Source organism: Plecotus auritus, assembly GCF_963455305.1.
Source record: "Plecotus auritus genome assembly, chromosome: 13".
Taxonomy (NCBI): domain Eukaryota; kingdom Metazoa; phylum Chordata; class Mammalia; order Chiroptera; family Vespertilionidae; genus Plecotus; species Plecotus auritus.
This window is the reverse complement of record NC_137779.1, coordinates 15,544,294-15,561,189: the sequence shown is the minus strand read 5'-3', so window position 1 is coordinate 15,561,189 and position 16,896 is coordinate 15,544,294. Positions and strand designations below refer to the sequence as shown.

At 52.6% G+C, this 16,896-nt stretch overlaps 2 protein-coding genes across 2 annotated transcripts in view; both read left to right on the top strand.

Moving 5' to 3' along the window:
- Positions 1–1,274: 1,274 nt before the first annotated feature.
- On the top strand, positions 1,275–5,501 carry RTL10 (retrotransposon Gag like 10; the record flags this gene model as incomplete). Its single annotated transcript, XM_080649883.1, is given in 6 exon segments — positions 1,275–1,361; positions 2,020–2,117; positions 4,420–4,462; positions 4,464–4,547; positions 4,550–4,801; positions 4,803–5,501. Coding segments are annotated over 6 exon segments (1,263 nt in total).
- Positions 1,601–16,896, top strand: part of GNB1L (G protein subunit beta 1 like) — a 54,065-nt gene continuing 38,769 nt past the window's right edge. The window contains exons 1-2 of the mRNA XM_080650155.1: positions 1,601–1,768; positions 2,020–2,117. The gene's annotated coding sequence lies outside the window, so the exon portion shown is untranslated. The remainder of the gene's footprint in view (positions 1,769–2,019; positions 2,118–16,896) is intronic.

Genomic DNA, 16,896 nt, shown 5'->3' with positions numbered 1-16,896 from the left:
AAGCAACACTATTCTAAGTGAAATGATAATGTGTGATTCCACTTATTCAAGGTACCTAGAATAGGCAAGTTAATATAGACAAGTAGAATAGAGGTTACTAGGGGCTGTGGAAAGAGGTGATGTTGAGGAGTTAAGTGTTTAATGGGGCCAGTTTCTGATTGGGGTGATGAAGTTCTAGAGCTGGATAGTGGTGAAGGGCTGCACCACAATGTGAATGTAATTAGTGCCACTGAGCCTACAAATGGTTACAATGTTAAATATTATGTGTTATATATTTTACCACAATTAAAAAATACACATACTTAGATGGCCTGAGTGGGGGAAAACGCAGTTTGGACCTGAACAGTTTTCTGATGGCCTGGCCCAGTTGAATTAGTCTTTTACACAAGCCTGCTGATGGGCCCTGAGTTGGCCTTAGCTGCCTAGTGCCTGAGGTAAGCCAAATTGTCGGAAACTCCCCCTCTCCTTTGAGGCAGGAAGTTTAAATTATCAGGTCAATTAGGAAAGATACAACCGAAAAATACAAGTTTCATTCACGCTTCAAGGAGGCGTTTCCTGGCCGGGTGCCACTTTTATTATTTTTGGCGGAGGCTGCTGAAAGCCCCACAGACCCGGTGAAGGTACAATGTGATCTTTGATTTGCGTTTCAAAGATCAAAGAGAGTGAGTTTGGGTGTAAATGCAGATAACATTTCAGAGATCCTTTCATGAAAGGAGTCACTAGACCAGGGCAGAAAGGGAGCTGATGTGTTACGTGTGTTCGCCTTGAGAAAAATCATTTTCCAGTGAATTCGGCTGTCCATGGCCCCAGTAACCCCTGGCTTGCATCCAGGTCCTTGGCCCACGGGACATTAGGTCCTTGCGCTGGGGGCTGGCACCTTCTCCCACCTCTGGTCTAGGCACCGTGAGGGCGCGGGGAGGAGGCGTGAGCTGTGCCTGTGAGGAGCCCCCAATCCCGTCCTCCACCGGCGTTTCCAATGTCCCTGGGTGCTGACTGGGCACGCCACTCCCGGGCTGCCTTGGCAGCCTGCCCTCATTGTCCTCTCTGGGGCCAGCCTCGGCTGGGGTAGAGCAGCATAAACCCACCAACGATGAGAAACCCACAGGCCCCGCCTGCCAGCCCGCAAGTGGAGGGTCCTTGGGGGCAGAGCTGCCCGCCCTCTCGCTCTGCGGCCGGAGGTATGCAGAACCTGGCCCTTTTAACACGGGGCACTGGATGGTGAGAGAGGCTTTGCAGAGGAGCGCTGCGGCCCCGCTTCGCCCAAACCCGCCCTGATGCCCGCAGCCCCCAGTGCCCCGCTGATTCGAGGTGGTAAACCCGGGCTCCAATGGCATCAAAAACTGCGTCTCTGCGGGAGCCAGGTGGGCGCCGCGGCCCCACCCGCTAGCTACTCAGTCCTGCTCACCTGTGTTCCCCGACCGCCGGGGCAGCACCACCCGCGTAGCCCCGCCCGCTCCCGCCACTCGGCGCCTGCGCACGCGGCCCTGTGTGCTCTCGTGGCACTTGGCGCGGCATAGGGCTGAGCGCGATCCCATCAGCCCTCGCGCCGCGCTGCCGCGCTGGCGGGACCTGGGAGCTTCCGCGCGGCCGCGACCCCAGGGCGCACGGCGCAGGCGCGGCCCGGTTGGGCAGCCGGCGTAGGGTGGGCCGAGCGCCGGTGCGGCGACGTACGGGAGGCTGTGCGCACGCAGGGGGTGTGGCTGCACAACGCGGTGGGGCCCTGCGGTCCTCACTGCTCCGAGTTGGAGTCACTATCTTCGGCTCTAGGGTCAGTGGGGCGGCGAGAACCCGGGCGACCGGCAATGGGATTCCGCCCTCCGTCCCTTCCCAAATCCCCGTCCTCGGAGACGCCCTCGGAGTCCCCAGACTGGGTCCCCGCTGGCCGGCCTCAGTTTGTCAATCCGCGCCGGGGCTGAGGGGGCGTCTGCAGTCGTTTTCGGGTGGTTCCCGCCGTCTGCGTCCCCAGAGGTAGTCCCCCGCCTCGCCTCACGGCGGCCGATCTTGTTCTCCACTTTCTAGGTGTCACTGGAACTCTCGGCCTTGGAGGGAGACGTGTTCGCAAGGTCTCTGGCTGCAGATTCGTGGACCCTTTTCGTGGGCGCCTGGCGTAGCCGTAGGTGGGTCGGATTCCTATTGTGGTGGAGCTTGTGAGCTCAGATCCCCGCGGTTTTTCCAGCATGGCGGTTGCAGGAGGGGTGGGGCAGTGGTCTGCCCTGAAGTGGAGGCACTTGCTATGGGGCTTTGGGCAAGTTATTCTACTCTTGGGGGCCCGGGGTCTCCTCGGAGTAGAGAACGTTCCAGTGTCCCAGGCGCTGTCTCTGACTTTGTGGAGGCAAGTGCATGTGAGCCTTGATAGAGCGCTGTCCAGTCCAGGAGAAGGGCCCAAATTCCTCAGTGCCAGGCATGGTGAGGATAGAAACGAGAGAGACCAACAGATTGATAGGTGTGGGAGAGCCAGGGTTCTTTCACCAGTCAGGCCCAGGCTTAGGAAAGTTCCGGCCCATGCAGGGCAGGGTTGGCGGGTTGGCTGCTTGGCGCAGAGATGCTTTCTTCCTGAGGTTGCAGAGGGCACACAGGAATAATGATGAGTTGGAAGGGTGACAGCTAGGGTTCTAAGTGGGGATGGGAGGTCCAAACTGGGAGAAAGGGAGTGCATTGGCTCCTGGGCCTGGGATGTGGTCTCTGTGGGCGACCTGGCACCTAACCTCAGGTGGGTGATAGGAGCTGCGATGTGGTTATTGCTTTTTAGAGCTCAGTGAGGGGCTGGGCTGGACTGAGTGTACTGCATTTGTGTGCTGCTCCTTGGGCCACTGCTGCGGCAGGCCCTAGAATATTCTTTCCTTGTATTAGGACGGGAAGGGCTTTTACGTGGAAGGCCACCCCCAGAGTAGGGAATATATCTAAGAGGTCCTATAATGCTTGGGTGGCAGAGGTAGGTGCTGGTGGCCCTGGCAGCGTCGAGTGCTGCAGGCCACCCTGGGAGGTTCTGGGCAGAAAGACCAATAGTGCTGTGCCTTCCTGGAGGAACTCACTCTGAAGGGGGCCAGATAAACACACAGGAAACGGCACACGAAGGTGTGTGCAGGCCGCGGTGCCCTAGGTGTGGAGCATTGGGATGTGAGTGGAGGGGTTGTTGGGAAAACTGCACAAGGAGGGGTGAAGCAGAGAGTGCTGCAGAGGCCATGAGTGGACCTCCCTTTGCAGAGACCAGGGAGGTGGCTGAGTTAGGCTAGGCAGTGTGACAGCCCTGGGGGAGGGCTCCTTGCAGTGGAAAAGAACTGTGCCTGCTGATGGCTACAGCCTCCTTTCCCTGAATATTCAGGGTTGATGATCACTGCTCTCCAGGCCCTTAGCAGGAGTAACTTTAGGGAGGTGAGAGAAGATGCAGCAAGTGGGATTAAACTTGAACCATCAGCTGCTGGGTTTTCGACAGGGAAAGGAGTGCAGGGAGGTGGCATTCAGGGTCAGGGTGTCATTGCCTGTAGGCTGTACTCAGTGGTGAAGTGAGTCTGGAAAGCTTAGGGCCTAGAGACAGAGAATAGCAAGGCCCGGGGCTTCTCTCACACACATAGGTACCATGCTCCTAACCTGTAATGTAAGACAATCTTACGACCATCTGTGCCCTTGGGGCAGCTAGAAGACTCCTAAGCAGGTTGTAAAGTGTAGTTCATAATTGGTGTGGTGAAGTTGATGGTTAAGGGTTTGGTCTCTAGAGCCAGGTTCAGCTGCCTCTGCCACTTACTGTTTGGTGTGTGGCTGCAGACAAGTGACTTCACTCACCACTCTGCCTCGGGGACCATAATAGTACCAACCTTATGAGAGGGTCAGGGTGTGGTGTGGATAGAGCACTTAGTAAAAGGTTGCTACTGTCATTCTCCTGAAATTCCCTGATAACCAGGCTGTTCAAGGAAGCCCAGGGGGCTCTGATCTGGCCCCCTTTCCTTCTGGTACTGACAGCATCTGCCATCACATCTTGCCCTTGAAATGTCACAGGTGGCCTTTGCCAGCCTTCTTGGACATCCCAGGCCTTGCTTCCACTCAAAACTCCTGGTGGGTTATCTAGGGTTTGTCTGCTTGTTGCCTCCTCCTGCAGCCCCTTGGTAATGGTTAGGCCTACTTTCTGCTCTTCCCCACCTTGTTTTTGGACAGAATGCCTTGGATGGTGACCTGTGTTTAACAGTCCTATGAGCTCTTCTCAGCTCCCCTGACCCTCAGCACTTGCCCAGAACACCTGGGTTTACCACACCCATCTCTAGCCCATCTCTGTCCTGTTGTGTCCTGTGTGTCTCTTCTGACCACCCCGCCCCCTTCCTGTGCCATCTCTTCCTCTCTTTTCCCTTTCTTTTTAGTAGTTGGTGCAGCAGCCTCCCTCCACTCCCAGCATTCCTTGTGGCTGGTGCCAGTGGAGGGTCCTTGCAGTCCCATCTGGGCTGTAGCCAATTATGCCAACGCACACCCCTTGACAAGAGATTGACTGGGCCTCTCCTGGGGCTGCATATGCCCCCCTGGTGGATCCCTGGATTGAGCAGCCCTGCTGTGGGGACCCTGTGTGTGTGTGTGCACGGCCATGGAGCAGAAGAACACAGTGAGTTGTGAAGCCCCAGGAAAGGGTTACCTCACTGTGCACATGCCCAACCCACGACCCCTCAGGGTGGACTTCCACTGGGTGTCAGGCTCAGACCCAGGCACCTTTGATGGCTCCCCATGGCTGCTGCACCGCTTTTTGGCCCAGCTGGGCGATTGCATGTCTTTCTGCTTCGAGCACTACCAGGACAACCTCAGCTATGTCTGCAAGATCCTCAGGGCGCCTGACAGACCCCGCTTGGGCGTGGGCAGCCCCCTACCTTGACGGGGACCTATCCCTGCCTGATGATTATGGGCTCTTTTGCCAGGATCTTAAGGAGGTTATTCAAAACCTGAACAGTTTTGCTGAGTACCATGCTGCAGCCCTGCCCCTTGTCCCCGCCTCAAGCCAGCCACCAGTGGCCCCGCAGCTGCCTGTGGTGAGGCAGTACTTAGCTAGGTTCTCAGAGGCCCTGGCACTCAACATGGGTGCTGACCTCAGGCCTGTCCCAGACATTCTGGCCACCCCTGCTATTTCTAGTTCTGACTCTGAATTGAAAAATCCTCTGCCTGAGCAGCAACTGGCCAAGGAGAGCAGCCCTGGGCCCACTGAGCCCCCTGCCTTGTCCACTTCTGCATGTAGCACCAATCCTGTTCTAGTGGGACCAGCCTCCTCCCAGCCAACAGAGATGGTTCCCAACCTGTCCTTGTGCTTTCAGAATCTGCCTAACCCCCCTTCCCAGCAACCAGATCCAGCTCACCCAGGGGGGCCAGAACCCCAGAAGATAGGGGAGGTAGGTGGCCCACAAGGGGCGGTGGACACCCCAGAGACCCCAGCAGAGCCACCTTTTCTCCTGCTCTCCACCCTGCAGCCCTGGATTCTGAACAGGTCCCAGGCAGGTGCAGCAGTGCTCCTCGTGCTGAAGTGGCCTATGTAGCCAAGGAATCCCACAGCCCCCCCTCCCCCGGACCGAGTGGCATTGCCAGAGGACGCTAGATGTAGTGCTGCCAGGTGTGGCACTGTCCACTTGTCCCATTGCTGGGCAGGAGGTGTACTTATTTGGACTCTGCCTTTGTCCTCCCCCTCCCCCCACCACAGTAGACCACTGGCCTCTGCCCTGTGCTCCTCATTCTCTGACTTCTCCGATGGCAGAGAGGTTGCTTCCTGCTGGGCTCTACATCCCCACACCTGCCCTTGGAGTGCCATCTCACCTGGGTTTGTTCCCACTAGTTGGACAGAGCTCTATAGATCAGTCCTCATCATATATTTGCACTGTCTTTGTAAGCCTCCCCTACACCCATACCCCCCCCCACCCCACCCCCCCCCACACAGAACCTTCTTCAGTGCTGGCCGCAACTGGACTGGGTTTTCCACGCCAGCCTTTTTGGGATTTGGTCCCTGTATGGTCTTTGCTTTGCCCCCCACCCCTATCTCTGTTTCCCGTGACCTGTCCTCTGGGTTGGAATTTAAGGAAGGTTGCATGGGGGAGGTGGCCACTTTCATTGTTGAGTGTGAGTCAGATGGTGTCTTGGTAGAGAAAGATGCTTTTCTGTGGGTTTAGCAGCAGCCCTGGTCAGCTGGGAAGGCTCAAATACAGGAAGGTAGAATGCAAGCTACCTTTCAGTCTCAACTCTGTTCCAAGCATTTTCTTCTGTGTTAACATTCTAGTCACCTGGTTTTCTTCAGTTTTCCTATCTCAGTGCCTTTGCCCCTGATGCCCTTCCACTTTCTGCTCTTCAACAGTCATTGCCGTTTTGCCCACTCTTGCACATTGCTGATTCAGCACTGAACCCAGCACTGCATGACTGGTATATCTGCGTAGACTGTGAGCCTCTAGGGCAGGAGCTCCATCTTAGCTCGTGTCCCTGATACACAACCAGTGCTCATTAAATGTGCGACGGATCCATGGCTGAGCCTGTGGCGTGGTGGCTGCCCACAAGCAGAGTCTGTTCCATTGGCAGGAGCACTGTGCCCATTCTGTCAGGAACAGAGAGGCCAGGCCCCGGCCAGTGTTGCATGTATGGTTGGGAGCTCTGAGGACTGGAAGGGTTTGGTTGAGGAGTTGGGCTGAATGGGTGGGAGTGGGAGGCCTGACAGGTGAAGTGTGGCCTTGAAAACTGACTTTTCTATGAGTAGAGGTGAAGTGAGGAGCAGGCAGCAGATCTGAGTTGTGAGGCCCCAGGGGGCCAGAGGATTGGAATGAAGAAAGACCTGTTCTGCACAAGGATGGGTTTTCTAATGATGAGCTGAGCTGGGAAGCTCCCTCAAGCTAAATTTAACGTAGGGTTGGTACAGTGCACCAATCAGAGCAGTGGTTAGGCAAGAATTCCAAGCCCCTTTTAGTTTTACAATTGTGTAAACAAAAGAACACCTTCCTGGAAAGAAGAAATAAGTAGAAAGAAGAAATAAGTGGAAATGGGAACTGCAACTAAAACTAGTTATTTTAGGAAAAATTGTAATAAGCAAAACATCTGATAAAAATTTTTAAGCACATTGTTGGGATTATTTTATTTAATAACTCACTTCAAAAGGCTCTGGGTTCAGATGGCTTTATGTGTGAGTTATTTTAAGGCACAGATAACTTGCAGGTAAAACAGTTGCAAATCTTGGAAATAGGTGGGAAGCTCATAAAACCCTAAAAGCAAAACAAGTAAGCTGACAGAAGAAATCATATGCAGCCTTTCTGATCAGATGTGGAAAATCCCAGAATGTTTTAGGCAGCCCCAGTCCCTCTGTGTGGAATAACACTACTGCCCCTCCCTACTGTTGCTCAGGTCCAGGCCCTCCTTTTGCAGGCACAGTCTGACTGCTCCCACCCACTCCAGCCAGCCTGTCCCTAACACCTCCGCAAGCCTGCCAGACCATGCAGCTTTCAGGAGCACCCTCCTTGGGGTCGCCGCCTGTGTGTGGAGAGCTGGGAGTGGCGCCTCCCACCAAGCATGACAGGGGCTCCTCTCCTGACGCTGTGTTCCTGTTGTCCCACAGAGTGGGAAAGCAGCTAGGTCAGTGCCAGAGGAAGCTATCACTTTGCAACACTGCACACACTGCCTGTGTGGCAGGCCAGGCCAGAGCCCTCCCATCCTCTCCTGATGCCACTCAGGAACAGGCAACTTGCCATCACCAGTGAGGTCCTGTCCTCCTCTTATTTGCTTTCTCCAAATTAAATAGGTCATCTGGCCTCTCCCCCTATCCCCTTGGGCCTGCCTTGGCAAAGCGGGCCCTCAGGAGAGGTATGTCAGATGGTAATCCAAGCCCATAGGAGCTGCCTGGAGCCTGAGGGAGGAAAAACCCAGGGGGTTGGAAGGGAAAATGCCGATCTTGAGCTGAAGGAATTCACTCCAGGTCCACTACATGGAGACAGGAGAGGCAGCCCGTGCAGAGGCCAGCAACATGGTGTCAACTGGGCCATCCCCCCAGAAAGCAGCTTTAGATTCTACTGCCAGAGCTGTCTTGCCAGCTCAAATGAGGGCCCTTCTAGATCATCATGCCTGTCCCTCACTTCTTGGAAATCCCTGCAGACTTAATTTCTTAAAGATAGGACACAGTGGGCACTATGGGAGGGTTTTTAACGTATCTCCAAGAAAATTCTAACACCGGAAGTACTGAGGGAAAGGTCCTATGAGATACTGAATATTTTATAAAGCTGCAATAATGAAGGTGCTTGGAAATTGGTGTGGACAGATGAACAGAGGAGAATAGAGAACTTTGGAATAAAGCCAAATAGGAATTTAGTCCTAGAGGTGTTTCAAATTAATGGGAATAAAATGTATTATTCAGTAAAAGGAGTTGGAACAACTGATTTGCCATCTGGAAAATAGTAAAACTGCATACTTTCCTCTTCCTACTAGCCTTTACTCCAGATGAATTAAAGATTTCAACATTTTAAAAATCATTAAAGTAGTAGTAATCCAGTCTGTGATTCCAGAACTTACTTTAAAAGTCTTAGATACCCAGAATTGCTGAAGGCGTGGAGAAACAGACTTTTTTAATGCTATTGGTTAAAGTGTCAAATGCTACAATTTGCCCACTTGACATTTTTAGGTGCGTAGATGCTGACCACTTGCCTGCATATATTTGGTCATTGCTCATTCCTTGGTGTGGGGCTTCAGAGCATGGACTTGAGCTTGGTCATACCTTTCCTATTACACTTGGGAGCGGACAGTCCTTGGTGTCACCTTGACCTCTGTGAGCTGTAGTTTATCCACACAGGGTGTGGAAGGGTTGAATGAGATAACACCCGTGCAGTGGCCTGAGCCCAAGTGACTGCCAAATGAGCCTCACTGCAGCAAAACGAAACAGCCCAAAGGTCCAGCAGTAAGGAGGGAGGTAAATAGAGCTGTTATCCATTGTATCAGTCAGGATGTGCCAGATTGTGCTGCAGTAACAAACTGCATCTCAGTCACAGATCAACTGGGACACCCTCTGCCCTTTGTAGTGCCTTAGGGACCCATGCCAACAGGAGCCCCACTGGATGTGTTTTTCTACGAACACAGAAGGAGTGGAAAGACCACAGTGAACCACAGGTCATACATGTCTCTCCCCTTCCATTACCGATTGCCTGGCCAGAGAAGCCACACCTGAGTTTGCATGGATGAGAGCATCTAATCCTCCTGTGGGGTAGGTGGGGCGCTCAACCTTGAGAAGAGCAAGCATCCACTCAGCACGACTCAAGAGTGCAGCCATCAAGGCAGTGGTTGGCGAGCTGCATCGTCACCCTGGAAAGATGCCTGCGTGCATTTGTAGGGCTGCGTGGCTTAAACCAAAAATGTGTGTGTTTTGCACAGTTCTGGAGGCTAGAAGTCTAATATCAAGGTATCTACAGGGTGGTTCCTCCTGAGGCCCCTTTCCCAAGCTTGTGATGGCTGTCTTCCCGTCACATGGTGGTCCCTCTGTGCCTGTCTGTGTCCTGATCTCTTAGAGGACACCAGTCATATTTTTAGGGTCCACCCATATGACTTAATTTAATCTTAATTAGCTCTTTAAAGGTCATGTCTCCAAATAATCACATTCTGAGGTGCTGGGGGTTAGAACTCTGAATTTGGGGGACACAATTATACTGCCCAAGATGGATTTCTTTTTTAAATTAATTTATTTGCAATTTTTGGGCAGTACTGTCATGAGAACCCTTCTGAGTGTCACTGAATGCCCTGTGTAGAGCCCCTCTAGGACCCTGGAGCAGGAAGTAAGTACCCAGTTTTGTATGCAGGACTCTCACTTCCTTTTTTTAATTAATATTTTTAACATATATGTTTTTATTGATTTCAGAGAGAGGAAGGGTGAGGGAGAGAGAGAAACATCAATGATGAGAATCATCAATCTGCTGCCTCCTGCATGCCCCCCACTGGGGATTGAGCCCGCAATTCAGGCATGTGCCCTGATTGGGAATCGAACTGTGACCTGGTTCATGGTTTGATGCTCAACCACTGTGCCACACTGGCTGGGCCTTCTTTGTTTTTTCTTAACTCCTCACCTGAGTACATGTTTTTATTGATTTTAGAGAGAGGGGGAGAGAAAAACATCAATGTGAGAGATAAACATCAATCGGTTGCCTCCTGTACGTGCCCCGATCAAGGATCGAACCTGCAGCCTTTTTTTTTTTTGGTGCATGGGACAACACTGCAACCAACTGAGCCACCTGGCTGGGGCAGGACTCTCCTTAAGAAATATCTCCCTACTTGATGGTCAAAGGCATTACACTGTATCCCCAAGTTTTAATGCTTTGCCTTTTGCATTGACTGTGGAATCTGTAATGGCGTGGTGTGCGGAAGCATCTGCTGCTGGCATCAGAGAGCCTGAGAAGAGTGTTTTCTCCACGCACTGGCGCTGAACATGTAATAGGAATGAAAATAAACATTGAATGTGTGAAGCTACTGAGTTTGGGGACTTGTGTTTTCCACAGCATGACCTATTCTATCCTAACCGATAGCGGACCCCATCTCACCTTTCCCTCAGGGCAGGTGACTGTCAGCCTCCAGTGCTTGATGCCATGCTGCCCACACCTGTCCATGATGCCATCTCATACACGCCTGGCTCTGGTCTGTTCTATCCCTCACTAATGATCTAGCTTTATGGTACGTCTTCTTTATCTGGTAGAGAAACATACTCCCCTCCCTGGTTCTTCAGATTGTCTTGGCTAGTTTTTAAAACACATTTCATCACAACACAGAAGTGGAGAGGATGGCACAGTGGACCACATTGTGCCCATCTGGCTCCAGTAGTGGTCCTCACCCTGGGGTTCTGTGTTGGTGGACTGCTGGGCTGGGCATGCTCTCTGGAGCAGCAGGAGTCCTGAGCTCACTTTATTTGTCTTTGAGCAGTGGTGTCCTCATTTGCATATGGGTGACATGATCTCTGTTACAGGGGTGTCGAGGGTGGGCCTGGGAGAAGTCCCTGGGCTGCAGGGTGCCCTTGGCAGTCCGTTCCTTCTCTCCTGGCCTCAGGAGTACATAGCCAGGGCTGGGACCTGTGGGTCATGAGTGTTCATCCACTTGCCAGGTGCCTCTGTCTCCCCATTGGCAAAACCATCAGATGGTAGAGGGATGTCCCTGGGCTGCTTTCCACCTGTGGTCAGCACAGGGACACCGGCTGGCTGCTGGGAATGCTGCATCTTGCACTCCCCATAGTTCAAGTGCATAGCGTCGTCATTCACCTTGACACTTCCACCATAGCCAGGCTTTCTAAAGGCTGTGGGTGGGAGGTGGGTGGCCTGGGAGGGCCTGCAGGATGGAGGATCCAGGAGGCGTTTGGTCAGGCACCTGATCCAATGCACTGTCCCCTGGGGTACCACAGCCTCCCACCACCGAGTACCTGTATTCCTCCCCTGAAAATCAGTGTACGAATTGGAGCCTTGGGGTGATGGCAGCCAGGAGGTGATCCAGAGCCAGTGCAGTTCTGTCCCTGTCCACCTGTCCACTCCAGGTGCACACTTCATAATGCCCACTTCAGCCTCCTGGTCCTCATATTGTCCCCACTCCCAGCAAGTTGCTGAAATCCTCGACCTGTAAATTAGAACTTCTGCCTCCCATATGCCTGGAAAGTAGCAGGCCCCTCAGGGCTGCAATCACTGTCCCTGACCCTTCCCTCCCTGAGACTTCTACCAGGCACTGCTGGCAGCCATTCATGTGAGTGCACACGTGTGGGTGTGTGCCCCTAGACCTGCAGCCCATTGTGAACATGCAGTGCATTTGTACGCTTGTTATTTGAGGGTATGGTAGGCAAATTGCTGGAGGGAGTTCCCCATTCGCTGCCACAGGAGCAGCCAAATGGATCCCTGTCAGGAAGTGCATCACCATGGTTGGGGTCCCTCTTCAAGTGGGATTGGGTTCCCAGGAGCTGCCTGGGCACGAGCCCGCGGGGATCAGCCCCCTTCCCATGCCCTAGGTGAGTGTTGTCTGGGCGCTATCATCAGCACTGGGCAGCTGGCCGCTGTGGACCAGACCTCCTGGCAGAGGTGCACCCCAGAGGCTGGCACTGGCACAAGAGGATGGTCACACTTCTTGTAAAACAAGCTTTTCCATGTGTTCACCAGTGACACAAAGACTGGTGGCCTGTCGCTGGCCCGGTTCCCACCCCTGCCCGTAAGTGCTTGGGGGCAGGTTGGCTAAAAACGCCCCTCAGTCAGCCTTCCTTCCTGCCATCTCAGGGCTCCTTGGACCTGCTGCTGGGGGTAACGGATGTCCTCAGCTGCAGCTTGAGACGCCTGTTCATGGAGAGGCCCTGCCCGCCCATCCTGCCTGCCCCTGCAACCCAGCCGCCCCTCACCCTGGCATTTCCTTCCTTTCAGCCCAGTCCCCAGGAGAAGTCTGCGAGACTCTCGGCCTCAGCACCCACAGCTGTGGGAGGCCTTTGCTGGCTGTGAGCAGACCGGTCATTCACACCACATACCTCCAGCCTCCAGGCTGTAAGACAACACATGCCTTTCAGACATCACCATGCCTTTATCTCCTAAAGGCTCCCTCCTGCTGCCCCCGCCCAGCCTGGCCCTGCCAGTGCATTGGCTGTGACGTGGCAGGGGAGAAGAATAGGCCAAGGTGGGCTGGGGGGCTCACCTCTGCCTGGGCACCGACCACACCAGGCGGGCCTTGACTCCAGTAGAGGATCTGATCCTGGGAGGCTTGGCTATAACTTGGCCTGTTACCCTCTTCCCCAAACACAGTGGGGCTTGTCTGGAAAAGGGGTGCTTTTAGACCTGGTGGGGTGAGTGTCCAGGCACTATGAGGCAAAGCCTAACTCACTGCAGGCCAGGAACCCCTCTAGGCCTTCACAGGAATCAAGGGGCCTGGGATACTGCCCCCAGGGAGGTGAGGTCAGTGTCTGCTCCTGCCTGAGGCAGCTATTTTGCTAGCGGTGGTGGCTGAGCTTTGCAAGAGCAGAAGGTCCAAGTTGTGGAGCAAGTGACTCTTCTTGGATGGAAGGAGAGGCTTCAGGCCAAAGGCAGAGGTGGGGGCTTTTCTAACCCCAGGTCCTTCCGGAGTGTGACTCTTGGCTCCACCACAAAAACCTGTGTCTGCGGCTGTCCCCTGAGTTATGTTTTGGGGACTCACTGGCTCATGGGGAGATGCCCTACCTGCAAGGGTGCCCAGGCTGTACACGAAGCTCAGAGGGGGCTCCTGGCAGCAGGGCTCAGCTGTTTTCCCGGTGCACTCAGGGAACAGGGCCTTGCCCAATCTTGGGCCCAGCTCCATCAGTCAAGGCCAAGGCCACTGCCTGCTGCTCCTGGGAGACAGATGTGCCAGAGGCAGGCAGGCCTGGGACCAGCTTCAGATCCTCTAGGGAAAGGGCTGTTGGGGGTGTGCCCGTCACTCCCCTACACACACACACACACACACACACACACGCACGCACGCACGCACACACACACTCACGCACACGCACACGCACACGCACACACACACACGCAGATATATCAGTCCCCTGGGGAGTTGGGAATGGCTGTGGTTGGATAGTGTGCACTTGCTGCCGTGGGGGAGGCGGATGCAGGGGTAGTGCTGGGCTCCCACCTTCCCACTGGGCTGTGAGGCCCGAGGTGTGTAGGGCTGGGCTGCTTGTGGCACCAACCTCCCTCCTCCCTCCTCTCTCCTCTTCCCCTCCCTCCCTGGCTCCCTCCTTTCCTCTGGGGCTGGGTTGGCCAGGCTGCATCCCGGAACCCTCCCCAGGATCTGCATCTTTGAAGCCATGGATACTGACAGAGGATTCAATGAATCCAAGGTCGCCAGCCGGGTGTTGACAGATGCCCGGCCATGATACTATTTCTGATTTAATAACCGAATGGGAGGCTGGCCCTTGGTAATAATTAGGGCTAATTACTGAGGAGGTGTTGACAGAAGGGCTGAGAGGAAACAAACTACCTTTATCCCGGGGCTTAGAGTCAGATTACCGGCCCGTACTATCTGCCTCTCAGAAAGTAGACGCTTCAATCACTCACCAAGGCTTCAAAGGGGCAAGGGCCCTGACAATGCACGGGGTTTGGAAAGGAGCTATGAAATGCGCCTTTGACTTCAACTCACCAACGGAGCCCCATTCCAGAAATGGTTTCTTTGTGAAGTTTGAGTTACCCTGGGCAAACCTGCCTCCCAGCTCAGGCGGGCTGGGGCCGTGGCTGGCCCGCCCACCTGCCCAGGTCCTTCCGTGTGGTGTTTCCTTGGTTTGGGAGTGGGTCCAGTTCTTTGTATGGCTGTGAGCTGCAGGTAAGGGGATCGGATCTTGTTATCTCAGCAAGCTGTTCCTTCCCTTGCCTTAGCTGGACACAGATTTTTTGTAGCCTTCAAGGGCAGGTCTAGCCTCATTGCAAGAGGACCTGCTTTATGGTAGGACCACCCCTTGGGGCCAGGTGTCACTCATGGGGCTGCCCCACCCCCATCTTGAGCAAGGAGCCAATGTTGTGGACAGGACACTGACCCCCAGGGGTCTCAGTGACTGAGCGGTGAAGGGTTGTCCTAAGTCACAGATGTATGTGAACCTGATGACTGCCATGGATCCCCCTGGATCTCAAAGACAGTGTTGGGGCTGTGGTCAGACCTCCACTTCCTGATGAGAAGCAGCAACCCTGGGAAGTTTCCCACTATCTTGGCCTGGACCGCAGGCCGCTGCATCTGTGGTGCAGCTTGGAGGGTGAGGTGGCCGGCTAAGGCCATCGTGGCTGAATGTAGGAGTCTTTTGTGGGATTCTGGGCTTTGCTATGGTCTGTTCTGATCAGGAAGGTGGGAGGGCGGTGAGGCCTCACTCAGGACCAACCTGTACAGAGAATGTCTTTTAGGTTCCATCTGTGGCCTAGGAGGTGCAGAGGAGTGGGCCGCTGTTCTGCCGGCCTAGGGACCAGCCAATTCAGAATCTTCCCACTAGGCTGGTTGTGCTACCTCAAAGAGAGAAGGAGTAGGTCGCGCTGGTGGAGAGCACTATTGTTAGATGACTTCTTCCTTTCCCGGGCACGCTGCTCTGTTTCTAGAAGTAACGATGATGATGATGACGACGGTAAAGGTCACCCACTAATTTGCTTACCTCAATACTGACTACCTTGTATTGGGGGACATTATTGATGAATTTAAATCTATTTATATTAGGGCAAAAAATAGAATGGTATTTTAAATGGGAGAAGCACTTAAAAATTGGCATTAAATCTGCTTAAAGTCACCTTGAGTAGAATTAGAAATTGGCTCTAAATCTGAAAGAATCTAAACAGGAAACTGGGTTTTTATAATATGTTAGTGGTGAACTAAATGCCATTACTTATAGCGTGAGAAAAGTAGCACAAAAATATTGTACAATGTATTTTATTTGAGAAAAGCGCCCCCCCCTCAGAAAATGACCAAGGGTGTGTTACCTTGGACATAGAAGCGTGCCTGAACCCTGTTCCCTTTTATTAGCATCTTCTATTAGCATGGTACAGTTGTCATGGTGATGAAACAAAATAGATGCATTGTTATTGACTCGAGTCTATACTTTATTCAGATCTCTTGAGTTTTTACCGAATGTCCTTTTTCTATTCCAGGATCCCATCCAGGATCCCAGGTTGTATTTAGTCGTCCTGTCTCCTTCGTTTCTTCTGGACTTTCCTTGTTTTTGTGGCCTTCACAGTTTTGAGGTCTTTTGTAGACTGTCCCTCGGCTGAGTTTTGCTGTGTGTTTTTCTCATGATTAGATAGGGGTTGTGGGTTTTGGGGAGCCAGACCTCAAAGATAAGTGCCACTTCATTACATCATATCACTGGCGCATGCTGTCACCATGACATCACTATGGATGTTGACTTTGGTCCCGTGAGGTAGCGGTTGTCAGGCATCTCCACTGTAAAGCTGCTGCTTCCCCCATTTCCAGACTGTGCTCTTAGGACGGATGTCGCTTTGCCAAGCCACTCATCAGGGGTGGGTGTTCTGCTCCGTCTCCTTCAGGGCGGAGCATCTACATACATTATTTGGAATTCTGTGTGGGAAATTTGTCTACTCTCCTGTCTTTGCATAAGTATGAACTCATGAATATCTCTTATTAATGCTATGATTATTGTGAAATGTACTCACAGTGAGTCTTAACACCTGCCCACACCAGCATCCCACAATCCGGATGCCGAAACTGTCTCATTAACTCAGAATCCTCCCCCTGCTGCCCCTTGGTAGTCAGCCCCTGCCCCACCCCCGGGCTCCTGACAATGGGCTATTTGTGCTGTCTGCCTAGTTTTGCCTTTTCCAGAATGCCATATAATTAGGCTTATATAGTCTATAGCCTTTAACTTACCATAATTCTCTGGAGATTCATCAATGATGTTGCATTTATTAGTAATTTGTTCCTATTTATTGCTCAAGAGTGTGCCATTCACCCACGGATATCATTTGGGTTATTTCCCATTTTTGGACAATCTCAATACCGTAGAACTGCTATTAATACAGTAGACTTTTGTTTGCTCATAAGTTTTCACTTCTCTAGAATAAATTCATAGGGTAGGATTGTTGGGCAATATGATACGTGTATAGTTCATTTAATAAGAAACTACCCCGCTGTTTTCCAGAATGCTCGTACCGTTTTGCATTCTCACCAACCATGTACGAGAAGTCCAGTTGCTCCGCATTCCAGCCAGCACTTGGTTTTGTCAGTTTTTCCCCTTTTTCTTTCAGCCATTCTAATAGTCTGTGGTCTTCAGTTTCCTTTCATCTAAGCTGTTGAGTGTGTGTGCATTGAATTGTTTATAGTATTTCCTTATCATCCTTTTAGTGTTTGTGGTGTCTAGTGATAACCCTTCTTTCATTATTATACTTTGTTTCTTCTCTCTTTTTTTGGTTGTCAGTCTAGCTAGATTTATCATTTTCATTGATCTTTTTAAAGAACCAATCTCTGGTTTTGTTGATT